General features: G+C 51.1%; 4 protein-coding genes across 4 annotated transcripts; 2 read left to right on the top strand and 2 right to left on the bottom strand.

Moving 5' to 3' along the window:
* The first annotated feature begins 66 nt into the window (after positions 1–66).
* TGME49_227260 (RIO1 family protein) lies at positions 67–8,825 on the top strand. Its single transcript, XM_018780166.1, has 7 exons — positions 67–1,578; positions 2,381–2,592; positions 4,207–4,348; positions 5,228–5,348; positions 5,911–6,229; positions 6,377–7,616; positions 8,336–8,825. Exons 1-6 carry the CDS (start codon positions 1,203–1,205, stop codon positions 6,725–6,727), a joined length of 1,521 nt encoding a protein of 506 aa, XP_018636061.1. The 5' UTR covers positions 67–1,202; the 3' UTR covers positions 6,728–7,616; positions 8,336–8,825.
* A 453-nt stretch (positions 8,826–9,278) lies between these two features.
* Positions 9,279–12,317, bottom strand: TGME49_227270 (hypothetical protein; the record flags this gene model as incomplete). Its single annotated transcript, XM_002366329.2, has 4 exons — positions 9,279–9,781; positions 9,939–10,080; positions 10,421–10,485; positions 10,977–12,317. The coding sequence occupies 4 exons, from the start codon at positions 12,315–12,317 to the stop codon at positions 9,674–9,676; spliced, it is 1,656 nt and encodes a 551-aa protein (XP_002366370.1). The 3' UTR covers positions 9,279–9,673.
* Positions 12,318–12,326: 9 nt separating this feature from the next.
* On the bottom strand, positions 12,327–13,326 carry TGME49_227275 (hypothetical protein; the record flags this gene model as incomplete). The annotated part of the gene is made up of 2 exons (XM_018780167.1): positions 12,327–12,712; positions 13,258–13,326. The coding sequence occupies 2 exons, from the start codon at positions 13,324–13,326 to the stop codon at positions 12,329–12,331; spliced, it is 453 nt and encodes a 150-aa protein (XP_018636062.1). The 3' UTR covers positions 12,327–12,328.
* On the top strand, positions 13,145–18,200 carry GRA3 (dense granule protein GRA3). Its single transcript, XM_002366330.2, has one exon. It carries the CDS (start codon positions 15,579–15,581, stop codon positions 16,239–16,241), a length of 663 nt encoding a protein of 220 aa, XP_002366371.1. The 5' UTR covers positions 13,145–15,578; the 3' UTR covers positions 16,242–18,200.
* The last annotated feature ends 20 nt before the right edge of the window (positions 18,201–18,220 follow it).

Raw genomic sequence — 18,220 nt, 5'->3', positions numbered from 1 at the left:
GTCGAGACGTCTACACGGTGGACCTGCATGCGCGACGTTGGTCTCATTTTAAAAAAAAGCTGCCAAACATGTTTCCTCCCGTTTTGCTAACGGTACATTTCATCACAATTTCGCAGTTTTCCGCTGGCTAACGCCCTTCGGTGCGACCCTCGCCCGCACACCGTGGCGATTACGGCCTAGCTGGGGACGCGACCCTCTCTTTGCCCAATATCTCTCATCGTCGTTCTTCCGTTTTCGTGTAGTTAGCTTTGTTAGAACTCCTGATTTGACAAGAACGTCCCCGATTCCGCTGCGTTCACTTCGCCTTCCCGGCGAGAGGCGAAATACGTCTCTGTGGGGTATGCGGCAGTCTGCGTTGCTAGGTCGGAGCGTGATAAATGAAAGCGATTAGACCTTCCATGTATTTTCTCTCGGGCACTTTCTCGTCCCGGGTCTTTTTTCAGTTCCTGGCTGCCACTTACCGTGAAGAGTCGATGGTCGTGTTGGGGGAACATTGTCCGTTCTCTTACTCCGACCCATACCCCTTCCCTCCTGCAGAGTTTATGCCATTTTTCCTTCCAATCGATGCACAAGTGCTACCAAAGTGACTCTCATGATATCTGTACAGCCTGAGAGAGTTGCCGACCCATCCTCGAATCCTTCTCCGGTGGTCGCGAGACTTTTTTAGGTCACTCCCTGTTCCTTACATCTACCTCTGCAGCCAAGTCTCTCAGACCTCAGCAGAGTCTTGGCGAGAGCACAAATTGTTTTCCTCTTCCTCTTCTCCCTTGCTTTGGTCCCCTGCACTCGTTCTGTTTCCCTTTCATCGGCATAAAACGAACCTCTGTCCGTGTCGCGGAGGCGGAAACGCTTTCGTCTGCATCGTGGGCAGGCAGTGTGGTTACCCTCTGTAGTGGTCTTCTCACTCTCTCCTGCTGTTTCTTTCCGTTTCTTCACTTGCTCCCGAGTTACGTGTCTCCCTTTCTTTCGCACTTCCCTTCCTCGGCGTCGTGGTCTCCAGCTCTCTCTGTCTCTCCTGTGGAGTTCCCGTTTCCCCTGTGTTCCTTCTGCCGCATTCGCCTCCCTGCGGCCGCGCTCGGTGTGCCTTCCTTTACCGGTCTGTTTTTCGCGAGACCTGCGCAGCGTGTTTTGCCTCGCATCCGGGTCTCTCCACGCCCGCGGGCGCGTCTAGTTCCTTTCTTTTTCCCCTTCTCGCTGCCAAGATGAAGCTGGATCCGGAGGTGCTGCGTTACATGACGAAGGAGGAGTTTCGCATCCTGACGGCGGTCGAGATGGGTCACAAGAACCACGAGTTCGTCCCCTTTCCTCTCGTCGAGTCGATTGCGGCCTTGAAGCGGCACTCGATTCGCGACGTGATCTCGACGCTGTGCAAGAACAAGTTGCTCTATCGCTCGAACCAAAAGTACGAAGGCTTCAAGCTCACCTACCTCGGCTACGATTTTCTCGCTCTGCATGCACTCGTGAAACGAGGTGCCATCACTGGAGTTGGAGGACGCATGGGCGTCGGAAAAGAAAGTGATATTCACCTTTGTCGAAACGCAGATGGCCGCGTTTTCGTTCTCAAGCTTCATCGCCTGGGTGAGAGCGCAGACCGAGACGTCCAGGCGCAGTTCAAAGTTTCTGCAACTGAACGTGATTCGTCTCCCATGCAATTCCAAGCAGACATCCGAGCTTGCCGCATTCCAGAGATCTGTAGACACAGATTCCGGCACTGGGTATTGACGAAAAGTTTCCCTACTCTCCAGTTCAGAGCTTTATTGGAAATTCAGGTTCTATGTTCCAAGGATTTACTGTTCTATCCTTGGAATTCCGCACTCACGAGTAGCCTACCTGAGTCGTTTGTTCAAGTTAACTGTACCGTTAGAATCAGGTGCATGGCTCTAGTGTTTGTTTTTGCTCTTGTTTCCACATCGACGTGGCTCAGCTCGAACACACAGAAACGTCTTCACCCGGTGGTGTCCTGCAGAAATCACAGACTGCCGGCGAGACTGAATGCAAAAGTTCTGGTCGGCATGCATCCGAACTCAAATGTTGAAAAGGGAACTTCAGCACTGTCGGACCTACAGTTCAGACGAGGGATTTGTGCTCACCTGTGCTGCATTTCGTTACCTATATATATATATATATATATAGGTAACGAAATGATCGACTCGTGTACACGTATATGCATAAATACAGCTCTAGTATAACTATATGATATGTATAGATTCAAGTACATTTAGCAGAGGAAGTCGAGCGCTTCGTGCATAAACGTATGTACAAACTAAAGGTGCATTCTTTTATATATATATATATATATATATCAGTCTATGCGTCAATGTATGTGGGATGTATGGTCCTGATTGTTTGAGTTGCTATTATTAGCGTGGATCTCTTTCAGGACGGATTTCCTTCCGGTCGATCAAGAGAAATAGAGATTATCTCCAGCACCGGCAACACGCAAGTTGGCTGTATCTCGCACGACTCGCGGCGTTGAAAGAATTCTCTTACTTGAAGACCCTGCATGCACACAAATTTCCTGTACCGGAGCCAGTCGATGTGAATCGACATGCCGTGCTCATGGAGCACATCGATGCCATTCCCTTTCGAGAGGTGAGGCATTGAAAAAAGAGACCATCAGACTCGAGGCGGACTATGTTTCTCTTCGAATCATGGAACTGAGAGCCATTGTCGATTGACTCTCATGTGACCTGGTGTCCTTTCCTTCGCCGCGTTCTAGGTTCTTTAAATCGAGACAGATCTGCAGGTGTGGATGCACCAGTGCTTCAGCTTTTTCAGTGAAAATTGTCGGGCGTCATCTCCCTTCAAAGACATGTTCGGGTCCGAGTAAAAACTATTCAAGTCGTAGCAATCGTGGTTTCCGACCTGGCCTGTAGTTCGCAATTTCAGCAAAATAAGTGACTAATTATAGAAACGTGATTCAGGAGCAAGAGTGTTATATGAAGCATCGAATGCATGCGTTTCTTGCCTCACTCACACACTCAGCATTTTCCATCCATTTGATGAGCAGAGAGGAAACGCGGCAGCTTCGCTGCTCTCGCCTTGAACAGACCGAGGCTTCCAAGTGTAATGAGAAAACGCCTTCCTCGCTTCCTGTGTTCTCTTTCCATTTTCTCGCCCATTCGTCGCTGTTCTTCTTTTTCCTTCTTCTTTTGCCTGTCTGTCTCTCCTGCCTCTCTTCCCGTCTCTTCGTCCCTGCTTGCTCACCTTCTACTGTTTCACTCTTCCTTGTTCATCTTCACTCTAGGGTTCTTCTTACGTCTAGTGTGTGTGACGCTTGCGTGACAGCCAGCACCAGTGCATGCGTATCCCTTTCTCTTTCGTTTTCTCTTTGATGCTTCTCCGCGAGTGCCGTCACTTGCTGTGCAGAGAAAGCAACGATACGCGAACGTTTCAGGCGCAGACTGCAGCAGGCCACAAACGCGAGAGACGTGACTGGATGTTGGAGAGTAGAACGTTCTACATATATATACATATATACATATATATATGTACATGTGTATATATGTGTAAATACTGCTGGCTAAAAGGAACACGCATTTCCATACATGCGTGTTTGGTGGTGCAATCTGGTAAGACAGGATTCTATAAGTCGCATCTCTCTTTTCTGCTGCAGATACACTGTGAGTTGGACTCTCGCGAGTGCCATCCTCTCGTGGCGTGCATTTGCCCTTCGATGGCTTTCCTCTCGAAAACAATCCTGTAGACAATCTCAGAGTCCCGACTCTGAAAAGAAAGGATGGCGTTTTAGAGAAACAATGGACAAAGACGGGTCTCGTGGCGTGGTCTTTAGCTTAACGCCAGTGGCTAAAAAGTGAAAGAGTCGAGGATCGTTCCTGTATACTCGGGGTAAAAAGCGGCCATCAAAGGCACTAACCATGTGCCAGGCGAAGCCGTTGCGTCGGCGGTGAAACGTCCGCAAATCACAGTCTCGTCTCACAGTTGGTGACCTTTTCGGCAATCCATTTCTTTCCACTGAGGCGACTGCATGAAAGCCTTACATTTCTTCGTACATCGTGCTGCCTCTGGAATAGGTCAAGCTCTGATGGCTTTTTCTACCATATGATCCCTTTGCGCAACAGACACACGTCAGTGTCGGTGCTCTCCGTGCATATTGGGTTTTCTACGTGATGATGTGCTTGTACGAGAACTCGACTTTCGCGTTTTGCTGCATGCACGCCCTGTGTTTCCTCGCGCATATCTCAGGTCCGGGAGCTTGCAAATCCCCTCAGTGTGCTGGAGAAGCTGATGCGGCTCATCGTGCGCCTCCTAAAGGCTGGTCTCATCCACGGAGACTTCAACGAATTCAACTTGCTGATTGATGACGCAGAGCATGTTACTGTTATCGGTAAGTAGAAAACGATCGACGCGCGCATGCAGTGTTTCTCTGAATCTCTGACGCTCAGCTCCTCTTGCGGGTCTCTAAGGCTACAAAAGGGAGGTTGGCTTTGCGCGCCGCTACGCTTCATGTGCCGGTCGCATCGGGAGACGAAAGCGAAGAGCGGTGGGGAGACAGAAGTCGCGGTTCTTCCGCCAGGACAGACAGAGGCGCAGACGAAGAGTCAGTGGAGAAGACGAAACCCAAGTCTTCACGGATGTGGCTGTATCCATATACGCATGTGCATGTAGAGAGAACAAGAAATCGATCGCTATATATAGAGAGATAGAGATATATAAACGAGTGTGAGCGTGTGATGTACCGATTCTTTTGCGAATTGAGGAAAGAGAAAGGAAAGGGCACGTCTCAGTCCTGGGGACGGATTTATGGTTCTGCTGGTTCTTTCCGTGCGAGGATAAACCAGCTGGCAAGTGGCAAAGTGTCACCCTGCTGGTTGGAGACGATTTTATTGGTCTAGATCGGTTCTGGTGTCGCTCACTGCTTGTCTCCCTCTAGAGGCGTCAGGAGGTTCGTACCCTTCTCCGTCATGCTTTATCCGAAACGTTCCCTTTTCCTTACAATTTGTTACACACGCGAGAACAGAGAATTGAGAGTCCTGGTCCATTCAGAGAAGTATGAGGAGTTGCTTCGGAGTGCCTTTGTGTCGGCAGGAAACCAGTCCTTTAGCCACGAGGTCCCATCGAAGGTGGCTTCGCTAGGGCAAGACGAGCTTCCCGATGTACGTTCCCTTTTTCGTGCATTTTAAAGGCTGCATTTTCACAGGCTAGGTACATCGCGGAACATATGTACTTGCATTCAAACGCTCTGTGCATGCATGTCGGTCATCAGATCTGCCACAGGTGGTGTCTATACACCACCCGAATGCGCGGCTTTACTTTGAACGCGACGTGGAATGCGTCAGAAGACTCTTTGAGAGAAAATTCTCGATCAAGGTCACCTGCGCCCCGAGGTACGTTTCTTATCAACTCAACAGCGTGAACGAAATCAGCAATATTAAAGACCGAGTCGCTGTTCGACGTGTAGACGCACAAGAGGGCGAGCGACCGATCCCAGAGAGAAGCGTAACCAATTAATGTTCGAACCTCAAAATCCTTCCTGGGTGGTTCACGGTTCGCGTTCCGCCCCCCCCAGGTTAAGGGACATGACTCGTGCAAACCATGTCACACTTTTCACTTTATCCAAGGCACACAGATCTCTCTACTTCATCAATCTGTGTGCATATATATATATATATATACATATATATATACATATATATATATATATCTGGATATGCCTGTGTCTCTCTATTTGTGTAAATCTACCTTTGGGTAGTTTTCTGTCCATTTACATCTGTGCGTAGCTATCTATAGAAAAGTGTGGAGATGGACTTATTGAGGTATTTGTCTGCATCGTGTGTTGTGTCTAAGACTGCTTGCGTGTCGTGGCATACCGTCGTCTCGTATCTCTAATTGCCGGGCGAGAAGCACTTCGTTCGAAAAACGTTTCTCATTTCTGTTATTCTTCTTCAGTTTTGATGATGTGCTTCACGACGTTGCCCAAGCGGCGAAAGCTGCGAAGGCAGGTGGAGAGGCCCTTGAGGCCGAGACAGTTTCTCTCGGAGATGTTTTAAAGAAAGACGAACTTCGCGCGCTCGACGACGCCCTCGAGATGATGCGACAGCAGCGAGATGAACAGCAAAGTGGAGAAGACGAAGAAGAGGGGGACGCAGAGGAGGACGAGGGGGAAGAAGAAGAAGGCGAGGAGGAAGAAGAGGAAGGAAAAAGTGGAGCATCTGATGAGGAAGGGGAACTCAAGCACGAAGGCGAATGCCGCGTGTGTCGGAAAAAGGTGAGGCGTGCTCTCTGGGGTTTTCATTATTGGTGGGGTGCCGCGTGGCATCGTTTGCTTGGCTGTGAGTTTTGCCCGAATACAGGGCGACTGCCTCTGGCCTCAAATGTTCTTTCGACCTCAATGTTCTTAATCGCTTCTTTCTAGGACACACACAACAGGCTGTCGAGTGACGAATCAGGAGCTGAAGACGAAAGTGAAGAGGAAAGTGGATCTGAAACTGAGAGAAGGACGAGAAGATCGAGAGTCGAGCGACGAAGGCCGGGAGGTCGAAGCAGCGGCACATCCTCAGGTAGGGTCACCACGAGTGTCTCTTCTCTTTTATTTGAAGCAGAGGAACGTTGTCCTAGCTCACCAGTCGAACAGAGCTGGATACACCAACGTCAAGTTTTAGGATCGTTCATTCCTTACATTCCGACATGGAAGCGGTTTTTTGTTGTTTGTTACAAGGATGTCAACATGGAAACTAAAAATAGCTTTTTATTTTTATTTAATTAGCTGGGTTTGTACATGGAAACAAAGTTCAGTCGTTTGATTCTACTTTTAGTTCATTTGACGTAAACGCTCAAATGTATTTTATACTTTCATCACATTTTTCTGGATCGTTGCTGCGTCCCGGGTGGCCATCGCGAATTCCATGTCTTTCGGCCGCCTTTCGTCTTATTCACTGTGGTGGTTTTGTGACCTTGAGAGGAAAGAAAACTCCACAGAGAGGCTATGCTGCGGCTAGCTTCCATGAGGAGACAGAAACGTCTTGCTGGCCATTTCTTCACCGAATCCAAGAGATGTACACCTGGGAACCGAGAAGGAAATATGTGATTGCAAATGGGTGTTTGATTTATGCATCGCTATCCATTGTTGAACAAGCAACAGACTGTCTACGAGCTTGCTGCGTCACATTTCGATTCAAAGTCTCTTCGTCCAAGTCGATTTCATGTCAAACCTAAAAATTCGCATGTTTGATTGGCATTGAGCCGCTTACAAAACACCTTTATTCGTTAGACGCATCCATTCAAATGGGTGAAGAAGTGCTTTCGGTGATCGATGCGCAGACGGACACAAATCGTGTGTGTGTGTGTGTATGTGAACCTCGCTCTTTGCTCCAACGTCTGCGGAGAGAGCTGTGTGTCCACTTCTCGGGTGCATACAGGGTTTTGTCCTGCCGCTTTCGTATCGGCGGTCGCTCCCGTCTTTTGTGTGTTTTCTTTGTCCGATTCTCCCATTGCATGTCGCGGAGGTATCCGCGCGGCTTCTTGGTCTCTTCGTCTCTTTCAGCTGAAAACGAAACAGAGTCTGAGAGTGAACAGAGTGAGGCTGCAGGCGAACGGAGTTCTGAGGAAGAGGAAGAGCCTCAGCAGATTCCCTGTTACCGGCCTAAACTTCGAAGGTAGGTTTCTTTTTCTGTCTTGCTTCCGGACCGCACGCGTCGCCAGCTAGTTCAGTTGCTCACGTTTCTCTCGGCGAATCGTCGGCTTACGTGCCACGCCTGGGAGTCCAGGAAGCGTGTGTGGGTGACGCGAGTGGTCGCAAACTTCCATTATTTTTGTGCTAGAAACAACGCAGACGCGCCCGTTCAGCAGTAGACATCTCTGCTGACCTGGCGCTCGAAGTGCTACGCAGCCGCGAAGACCCTCTGTTGTGTATCTTCTGTCAACACTAACCCTCTCTTCGAAGCGCTTCAAGAAACCGGGTCTGCAGCTGTGGCGAGACGGAAACATCGAGATAATACCTCCGATGACAGACCGAATCTCGACTTCAGCGAGCTGTAGACCCACCCTGGGAAGGAAACCGACTGTGTTAATCGGCGCACGCGCATATAACTGAATGATTAAATGGCGGATGGTTTCTACCCCAGATCCGCGGTCCTTCGTGTTGTTGTTCGTGACCGCCACGCGTTCTCCACATGCGCAGAAGAGGTTGTCCCCTAGCCGTCCCACCGCGCCCCTTTGGGGTGCACGCGGACTCAAGAAAAGAAGTTCCAGGAAGTGTGGGCTTGTGAAGTGGGGCGAGTGGGTCGGCGAGTTGCCTTCGACTGCATGCACGGAGGTGAAGTTTCCGTTTTAGTCGCCACTTCCCCGTTTCTCGGTCGTTTTGTGTGCTGCGCAGACACGATCCCGCGACGGTTCGCAAGCGCGTGCACCAGAGCAGGAAGAAGAAGGCAAGGCAAATGAGGAATGCAGGACGGAACAAGAATCCAGAACGGATGAAAGCAAAGATGGAAGTGAAGAGTTACTGCTAACGCGGTGTCAAGCTGTGCATGTGCACCGAAGCGTCGAGCCCCTCCCCCTCCCGAATCTTTCCACTCTTCGGTGCAGCGCCGTGACGACTGTGTGGACGTTCTCTAAGCAGGTGTGTGTGACTTCGGCATCTCAAAACAGAAACAGTTCATCGAAGTGTAATAACGCTACACCGCCGCGCTGCTTTTCAAAGCTTTGGTCAGTGGTACTTTTTTTGAACACCCGAGACTGCCCTTTGTCTAGCGACGGACGAACACCAACCCGAAAGCTGCCCGAAATGCACTGAACACTTCTGCAGAGAAAGGGTGGTTGAACGAGTGTCGGAAGGACATGTGTGTCGTTGAAGAATTGATGATCGGAGAAATCGAGTTCCCGTATCTCCCCATGTCTCAAACCCTAAGTGTTCCCCGCGACGCGCCTCCCACGAATCCAGACAGCTTAGACCAGTGCAGCGAACGCAGCTAGACAGCGCAAGCCGAACGTGAGGGGACAGACAAGGCTCATTAAAGTTCTTATTTTCGAGTAAATCGGGGTATGAGAGCATTCAGAGCTCTGAAAATACTCGCGGCAATTCCCTGCAGCCGACTTTCCATGGGATACCTCTAGCGCTGTAGGTACACTCCAGAGCCAACGGACCCTTATCGAATTGTCCAAGACAACGCCATATCCGTGAGATCGCGATCCCAGTTTGGGGCACCACCGCGTCTGCGAAATCCCCAGGGAAATGAACTCCCTCGAGTCTTCTGATAGGTTTTCTCTCACGCTAGATGTTACGCTGGCTTTCTCTGAGAGTTCCTGCGTTGCTCCCTCGAATGCGTGCACACACGCTTCCCGGCCTAACCTGTCTGCCAAGCCTGCTGACATTTCTTACAGCGCCCAGGGTCCGCTTGACTATAGCGCCCCCATACAGCCTAACTCATCTCAAGGACTCAGGGACACTGCAGTAGCTATGATACTGAAAAAAAGGCACCCGTCACGAGGTACTGACAACTAAGGTCTGTTTGACAGCTGTCCACCACCGCCTCATTGGACAGCTTTAAATCGTTCGGCGTGTGGTCCCGCGAAACGCGAAATCTCACAAAAAGGATTGTCGCTTCGTTATTTTTGTCCCGGTTTTTGGAAAAGCAACTCGACCGAAACCAGAAGATGCTTCGGAGCAGAAAAGTAGGGCTTGAATGGAGAGAGTCGGTGTGTTTTGCGTGGACATCTACCACCCGTATTTCATTGCAGTTTGGTATTTGTTCTGCCTGTTTTTTGAAAGCATCTCCCACATCTCCAACTCCTTTTCCGCGGCCTCCGCCGCCAGCCAGTTGATCTGCAGACACCCACAGCGCATGCACCAGAGACTCGCGAGCACTTAAGAGGCGAGATTCCACAAGCTAACCTCACACAAGAGCTTCGTTCGCCTTCCTCGAAAACCTATCCGTCCTGCTCGCAAACCCCGCACGCGGGGCACGTGGAAAAAAACTCACTTGATGTTTCCGCTTCTGCATGCCTCGCGGCTCTTGGGTCTGAACGACGCCCTTGTCCTTCGCACTCCATACATTCGTCGTGATAACCAGCTTCTCCCGCTTCTTCTGTGCAGTCGATCCGTACAACTGCGCGTTCATTTGCCTGAAAAACATTCACCGATCAGATGAAAGAGCGATAATCGAGAACTTAAATCCAGAACCAGTACGGAGAGAAAAAACCTGTGTCGCCAATGCATCACCTGCAGTGCCGCAGATCTGCCCCCACCTACGGCCAGAAGTGAACATTTTCATGTTAAGAAGCCTTAGAGGACAGACCAACTCAGCAGAGTAAAATGCGCCGCCCTCTCCAGATGCGGCAGTCTGAATCCGATTGTCTAAGAAGATAGATGAACGGTGTCCAGACACCCCAGGAAAGAACTGCGTTGACACCCGATTGCTTTCTTCGGTGCTTTGGCCCCGAGTCTTCAATTTCGATTCCCTACCAGTTTGGGTCTATCAAAGTGTCTCCTGAAAGCACTCCGACGCTCGCTTGTTGCATTTCTCGATACTGAAAAACACCGAAAGGAGGCAACACGCACACGCTCTCCTCGCGCAAATCACCGTTACACCCACGACAGGCGTAGCGTTTTGCTTGTCACCTCACTTACACCGTACAGGCGCGTGGACACACCTCCTGCTACTTCAGTTTCTGTGTGCTGCTCCAACTCTGATGCTTCCAAATTCCAGAGAACCCACAGCCCCGCCATTTGCGGCGGAAGTTATCGTCTGGCAAGTGACAGTTTCAGAAGGAAGAATGCGAAGCAGACATCGGGTTACACCCGCTTACAGTTCATTTCAACAAATCTGTGTGTACAAAGCCGTTTCTGACTAAAGCGCATGAATCTGCCCAAGTGCTCCCAACTGGACGACCCAGCTGCTGGGATACGGCCTTGCCCGAGTAACGCCACCCTCTCTGGCGATGTCGCCTAAGTACACTCCCACTGCATGCACGATTTGAACTCCCAAGTGGTCAGCTTGTTTTCGAAAACATTTCCTCACCTCTCTAAGAGACATGCCTTGCATCATGTGGGGCTGGGCTGGGTCCCCGTCGGCTCGGTCTGCCCCTGTCTCCCCGCCGCCCCAGACGTCCGCGGCGCTCGCGGCATCGCCAGGGTCCTCAGGGCCGTATAGAGGAGCTGCAGCTTGCGCAAGGTCAGCGACTGCGTGAACTTGTAACTTCTTTTCTAACGGCGACAGAGAAGGTGTGGCTGGCGCCTCAGACGTTGCCGCGAACGCAGAAGTCGCCGCGGTCGCTTCTCGTTTCACAGGTGCAGCCGCTGGCGCTTCCGCCTCTTCATTTTCTTCGTCGTACGCTGAAAAAAGAGAGAAGAGAGGCCCCGAGCCGCTGTCGGCGTCATCGCCTTCATCCTCCCCCTTGCTACTCTCCGGCGCCTCAGGCGCCGTTCGCCTTCGCTTCTGTGGCTGGGCAGACCCGACACCCGAGGCACCTTCGGAGTCGCTTGCTTCTGCAGACTCGTCAACGACTGGCTCTTCCGATTTGACGCATTTTGCACGGAGGTCAGCTCCTGCAAAGCTTCCCAAAGCCTCCTCGGGGGGTTTTCCTCCACCGATTTTACCTTCACCGGTTGGATTTCCATCTGTTTTGTTTCCTTCAGTTAGACAGATACTGGCTTCGCTGCGGCCACGACGCAGGGTGGGTAAGCTCCAGCCATCTGCATGAGGGCTGGCGGCAGTCGCGCTTTGGGGCTTCGGTAGCCTCCGCAGAAGGGCCTGGCTGCGAGTGCTCTGCGGCGGGAGACCGTCTGCGTCGGGCGACAGTTTCTGTTGATTTTCTCTGGCTTCTTTTCGGAGGCGATGCTGCCGGAGTTTTTCCAGGCGAAACTCCTCCACATCTTCCTCTTCTGCATTCGCGAACACTCCGCGGCCGTACTGGAGCAGAGGAACGTTGTCGGGGCCGATGATGACATCGGGCGAAGCCAGGAGGTTGCTGCCTGCGCCTGGCGCGCTAGAAACAGTCTTCCCCTTTCCATTTCCTGTCGCGGTCGAGACAGACGCAGGGGAACCCCGGCTCAACTCATGTTTTCCGTTTTTCGGGACTGGGAAGGCTGCTCGTGAGGAAACGGAAGAAGTGGCTGTCGCAAAGAGGCCGTGTGCGCTCAGCGCGGAGCCACGGTCGGCACCAGCCCCGATGATGGCGGGACAACACATCTGCAGGCGCAGGAGGTTTACGGGGACGTTCTTGCGCGGCACCGAGACCTCCGCGTGGTAGCTCCAACCCGAAAGTGCCGCGTTGGCGGAGGCATTCTTCGGCCCTGACTTGGACGACGTCGACGTACTCTCGTCCTCATCGGCGTAGGACGACAGAATGTCTCCCAGCATGTTGGAAAGTCTCAGGAATTCAGCCACAGACGAAAACGGATCCCAGGTTTGTTTGCCGAAGAGCGGCGAAGAGTAAGCTGCTGCCAAAAGTGTCCGTTAGGAAAGGGGTTTCCGCAGGCACGCTGACAAAAACACCGAGTTTGGCGAGGCAGCTCAACAGACGCCAGACACTCTCTAAGTGCGAAACGTCTCAGTCGTGCTCCTGTGCTCCCCTTAAGCCACCTCAAGTTTAGAATGGACGCAAATGCAAGGGTAACTGCAAGGGCAAATGCGGCGCACCAAGGAAGAACCGGTCCGTCCGTGATGTCAGCGCCGGAAGGCGACTTCGGATTCGGTCGGAGATCGTGGAGGAGCGGTCTTTGATGCAAAACGAACAAGTCCTGCAAAAGCGACTGCTGGAGAGAGATTCGCGGGCGAAAAAAGAAAAGGAAAGAGGGCGAAAAATGAAGAGCCGCTTCGACAAAAAGTGAGCCAGAACCAATTTTCCTAAAGACTTCCTTGGCTCGCGGACGGCCACGCGACAGTTAGGACGTCAGCGAAGCTCTGTCGTTTGCTCCTCACAACCCACCGTATGAAGACGTTCCGCGAGATAAACTAATGCGGTGTTCTGAGCAAAGACTCTAAGGACATGTTGTTTTTGTGAAAAAATGACCACGAGTTTGTGTCCAATGCTGCATGCAAAAGTGTCGTACACGGCGGAAGGGATCGCGCTCTCGCATGCAAAATGGACTCTAATCCTGTTACAACAGATCGAATGTCATCCTGGGAGAGTGGCCGCACGCTTGAAAGTGCGCGGCCTGTAACCAAGGCCAAATGAAGCATTTACAGGCCTGCAAAAGACCAGTGGGACACTTCCTAGCGCCGCGCATCAGCAGAACATTGTGATTCCCCGTGGCCGGCACTACGCTCTTAAATTGCCAACGCTGTTTAATTGGCTTACCGCTTCAACCTTGGAAGTACACGAACACCCTAGTTTGCGTCGATGAATGTGTTCCAGCCAACACCCCATATTTGAGGAGAGTGATGGGTATACCCCTGCAGGTTGCTGCGCAGGAACTATGTGGAACGTGCCATTGGAACGTCAGCTGTGGTCGTTGTACGACAACCAGCATGGATAAGTTGACCTTGGAAACACACGTAGAGAAGCGTGCCCAGTATGTTTACGCCTTGTTTATTCAGACTAAACAGGTGCCAGGCCAGCAAAAATCCGATCCGTGTATTCCGTACAGACTAACATTAGGAAGAAGACTACCAAGGTGAATACCATGATAATTGTACAGCTTGTATATAAATGTTGGTTTTTCAAATATACGCCCATAAATCTACTGTTCGTGTAGTATTATGACTAGCCATATAGGTACCTAACCATTTAAAGATTTTAGTACCTATAGGAATAGCAATCATAATTGTCATAGCTGAGAAGTATGCTCGTGTATCTTCGTGTAGACCGACAGTCATCAGTTGATGTGCCCATACTGGCCTTCTTCGTTAACTGCGCTGCAGTGCTGAAACATCGCTCTACTGTGTACTCTCTCAATGCTGACGAATGTGACCCGAACCTGTCGCTTTCACTCATGCTGTTACGTCCACCCGCACTTAGTTTCCGCTGGCTTTGGACGCGTTACGTTGAAAAGGAGACTACAACCCTGCATGCCGAGCTTCAACCATTTCGAGCGTTCCACTTGTTTCTTGTTAGGGTTCCTCCGTTTTGGGCAGATGTGGCGTGCAGAACGTTTTGATTGTTCTGGAGAACCCCCGTTACGCTGCGGTGTGGTTCACTCTGGTAAGATAAGCATGCGCAGTTCACACAGGGAGAAGGAGTTGGTCGTTTCGTTTGTGCCGATAGCTGCAAAGATTGTGACCCCCTCACGCATGGACTTTCCGCGAAAACGCCTGCCACTACGGTCTCCTAGCTCCTTTGTTTGAGGTTTGTCTCGCCTTTCTTCCCCCGTTGGTGTCCATAATCACTCTTCTTCCCGCTGCAAGGTCAACAGGGGTGCTTCTGCTGGCTCGCCACCGTCATATTATTCGTAGACACGTATTTATGCATAACAACCCAGGTCTCGCGTCGCTTTTCCCGCTGAGACGTTCTCGGAATATTCAACTAAACAGTTCTACACGGGCAGCTTCCGAGCCGGTGTATCCAGCCGTAACACACTCTACACAGTTCATCTGCGTAGGCAGTATTCAGCGGCGAAGAAGCACTCGTGTGTTTGAACACGACTATTCATTGCTCACCAACGAATTGTAGGGGCACGTGCTAACTTCAGTCGCATTTTGGTGCATGATTCTTTGGCAAATTGCCTTTACTGCTCCTCCAGAAGCATAAAACACATTTCATGTGTCAAGCCTGCGTTCTTTAAGAGGATCTCCGCGAACGCCGTTGCGTTGCACCGGAACTCCGCGGCCCCTTCCTCACTTCATGGATTAATTTCCCGGAAGAAACACATCTGGGAAAAGAGATATCAGTGTGGCACAATAAAATTGAGAATATGTGCGAGCTGCGACGCGCTGGCCATCATGTTGTTCTTGCTAGTTGGATGGAGCAGACTGTCAACACACCCGCAGGCGCTGCTGACCAAACACACAGAAGCCTCCTGCATCTGTTCGTTGTGAAGAAATTCACGACGGTACACAAATGACGGCAAACTGCTGAGTGCTTCGACAGGGCGAGTGGCTGCGACTGTCTACCAACCGTACTTTTACGGCAGTTCTGGTGAACCATGCTTGAGAGAGGTTCATTTCAAACATCCTAATGGCGGGTTGTTGCCTGTAGTCGAAGAGGGGAGCGTGGCCCTTCAGGTGACGCATCGCCTCACAGAGATAGCCGGCCACGGGGGCTGCAAGGTTTCGGCACGCAGTACTAAGGCGGAGCTCTGCTTGCCAGTATGTACCTTCAATTGTGCGCCGTAGTACAATTACACTAGAACGCTCTTGGGATCCGTAATGCGACGCAGCGGAGAAGATTCCATATGACGAGATGTCCTGCAAGGATCGGAAAACCCCATTCGTCTTCGCGTCTCCCGTTTGAGACGCAGGCGTTTCTGAAGAAGGCCGACGACAGTGGGACACCTGCACCTACGATTCTCGCCTACGAGAGTGTCGCAGCCGCGCCACAATTATAATATCACCTTATTTAATGTTAGATCATCCCGAACGCTCACGCAGAGGCAATACTGTGCAAGGTACGCGTCGAGTAACCAGTGAGGATCCTCTGCAAATCTTGGAACCCGCAGGCTTGGTCACTTGCGCTGAGTAACAATGGACCGTACCATATGTCCCTTTTTTATACAGAGTTTCACAATGTCAACTGCTTTGAAGCGGCTCATTCCATTTCTAGTTCCCTTTGTGGTTTTCCTGGTCGCTGCTGCCTTGGGAGGCCTTGCGGCGGATCAGCCTGGAAATCATCAGGCTCTTGCAGAACCAGTTACGGGTGTGGGGGAAGCAGGAGTGTCCCCCGTCAACGAAGCTGGTGAGTCATACAGTTCTGCAACTTCGGGTGTCCAAGAAGCTACCGCCCCAGGTGCAGTGCTCCTGGAAGCAATCGATGCCGAGTCGGATAAGGTGGACAATCAGGCGGAGGGAGGTGAGCGTATGAAGAAGGTCGAAGAGGAGTTGTCGTTATTGAGGCGGGAATTATATGATCGCACAGATCGCCCTGGTTTGAAGCGTGCTGTGATTTTATCTCTTGGGACAAGTGCATTGATAGCTGGGAGGATGTTTTCCAGTACGTTGCGAGCCGCTGTACCGTGGTATGCAGTTGCGTTCAATGCGATTGTCGCCGCCTACTACATTCGCAAAGTTCTTACCTATCGTCGTCGAGTGATGACAAAGAGGCAACCCTTCATGAGTTCGGTAAAGAACTTTTTTCGCCGCAGGCCAAAGGATGGGGGTGCTGGGGTGGACAAAGCCTCCAAGAAATAAACCTGAAACATTCGTTGACGCAGATTGGACACAGAGCGGCTATTGCTACGCAACACGGTCCCCAAAGCATCGTGCCAGTCTCTCTCGGGAAGACGCCTTTATTGAATCCCTATACGGACGCCTTTTAACCTGGCTGGGGGCTGAGTGTACTGCTTGTTTTTAAGCACGTGAACGCTTGCTACCGGGTGCGAGAGGCGTTTTGTTAATTCCCGACACCAGACGCGTTCTGCGAGAAACATCGTCAACAATGAGATGGATGTGGGGCTTGTACCACGTAAATGCCTGAATGACGATATCTGGAAGGGCATTGAAGATCCCCCGTTCGTTTTTAGTCCAAAACATCGGCCGAACGTTGAAGCCTAGGAGTTGAACACAAGCATCTACAGAAGAGAGGAAAAAGGTGGATAAAATGAAGAGGAGCGATAACAGAGGTAGAACTTGAAAGACCCCTCAACAGCCCCGGACGGGACGCAGGCCCACCTTGATGGTTTCTGTGACCTGAAATGCAGCGGCTATATCAAGTAAAAACGAGTAGTATACCACACGTCTGGGAGATTAAGTGTCTTTTCGTTCGCATGATGGGCATCTTGAAATTGAAGTGCGTACGATAAAGTGTGGAGGATGCTCTATGGGATCTAGTGAGCGAAGCTGACGGATCACCGTCTGCCGGTTTCTCCCCAGTCAGTGCATTGTGATGTCAGAACATGGCTATTCGACAGTGGACTATTGCTCGATATAAAGTGATGGATCGTGAACTACATCGCTGCTCGCTCTCAGGACACACGTCCGGAAGGCACCTGCGCATCTGCCTTGTGTTTGACATTGAACTGTATGACAAGGAAACCCAGCGAACGTATAAGTGTTTGGTAGACCAGAGCAGTATCGACATCTGCACCCTTCATTTGTCTCGCTCGTTTCTTCACCCACTGCGGGGGAAAAAAGCCATCTCCCACACGTGTTGCCAGACAACGCCCTGACTTTGGGGGGGGAGGGGAGGTTGGGCAGCATAGTTCTCTTCGACTGTGTCCCCCCTTTGAGGTACACGAACGAAGACAGGAGTGCGGGATACAACATTTCTCCTTTCCAGTCTTCATGCTTTTCAGGATTGTTCTCCACGACCACCATTGCTTATTGTATTCACAGTTGCTGTGGGGCTTCTGATGAAAAGAAACTGCCCCGGTGCAATGCTGCTTTTCGCGAACAATACTGTGACGCTGAGGATCACAGACAGAGTACATCGACATCGCGCAAATGTCCGGGCATCAGTGAAAAGAACGCACTAACTATTCAGAATTATATCGTGTCGGCTCAACGTAATTTCAAACTGAAGCTGCACTTGGGAGCACACGACACCGAGCTAGACCTTGCAGGACTTTGCAACCATGCATGCACGGTACATTACGTGCGATTCTTCCACATTTCACACACAAAGAAGACACGTCGGAGTGGCAACTCGCATAAGCAGATAGCGTAACTGCTTCAACGTAGACTGACAGGACCGGCCGCCATTTCGCGACAAGCAAACGAAGAAAGAAAAACTGCACGGCAACTTCAGCGGTTGCTGCGGCTTCAGAGACATCGAACAAGACCAGTGTGTGCGGCCGCCTCCATCAGTGTGAGTTATAGCTCTGTCTCGAAAGCGCCGTCTAGGTCACCTACACAAAAAGGAGTTTGCTCGCAGCGAGAAAGCTGCTTTCAGGCGAGAAGGCAACTGATGGGCTCGGCAAATGTGCGGAATCTCAGGCAGTACCGCCAGACACCACGACTGATTTCCCGTAAAATTCCTTTATCATTCTAGCAGTTGCTACAGCGGCTGTTTTTGTTCACGAAAATGGTGCTCATTACACAGGTTCTTTGAGAACCTGTGCTTTCTTTCACTGGGGCAGTGTGCAGCTACGACACTCAGCGCCTGACCCACCACGCGTTATGTCTCCTTCGTGGTATCCGCGTTTACCCCGGTGGAACGAATCTGTCGAAGT

Source organism: Toxoplasma gondii, chromosome X (genome assembly GCF_000006565.2).
Source record: "Toxoplasma gondii ME49 chromosome X, whole genome shotgun sequence".
Lineage (NCBI taxonomy): Eukaryota > Apicomplexa > Conoidasida > Eucoccidiorida > Sarcocystidae > Toxoplasma > Toxoplasma gondii.
This window is presented reverse-complemented; position numbering and strand designations above follow the sequence as displayed.

Bases quoted from the DNA above. Each gene is read 5' to 3' on its own strand.
- GRA3 (XM_002366330.2), top strand. From the start codon at position 15,579: ATGGACCGTACCATATGTCCCTTTTTTATACAGAGTTTCACAATGTCA.
- TGME49_227260 (XM_018780166.1), top strand. From the start codon at position 1,203: ATGAAGCTGGATCCGGAGGTGCTGCGTTACATGACGAAGGAGGAGTTT. The intron at 1,579-2,380 runs GTGAGAGCGCAG...GATCTCTTTCAG, and splicing joins TCTCAAGCTTCATCGCCTGG to GACGGATTTCCTTCCGGTCG. The intron at 6,230-6,376 runs GTGAGGCGTGCT...GCTTCTTTCTAG, and splicing joins GCCGCGTGTGTCGGAAAAAG to GACACACACAACAGGCTGTC.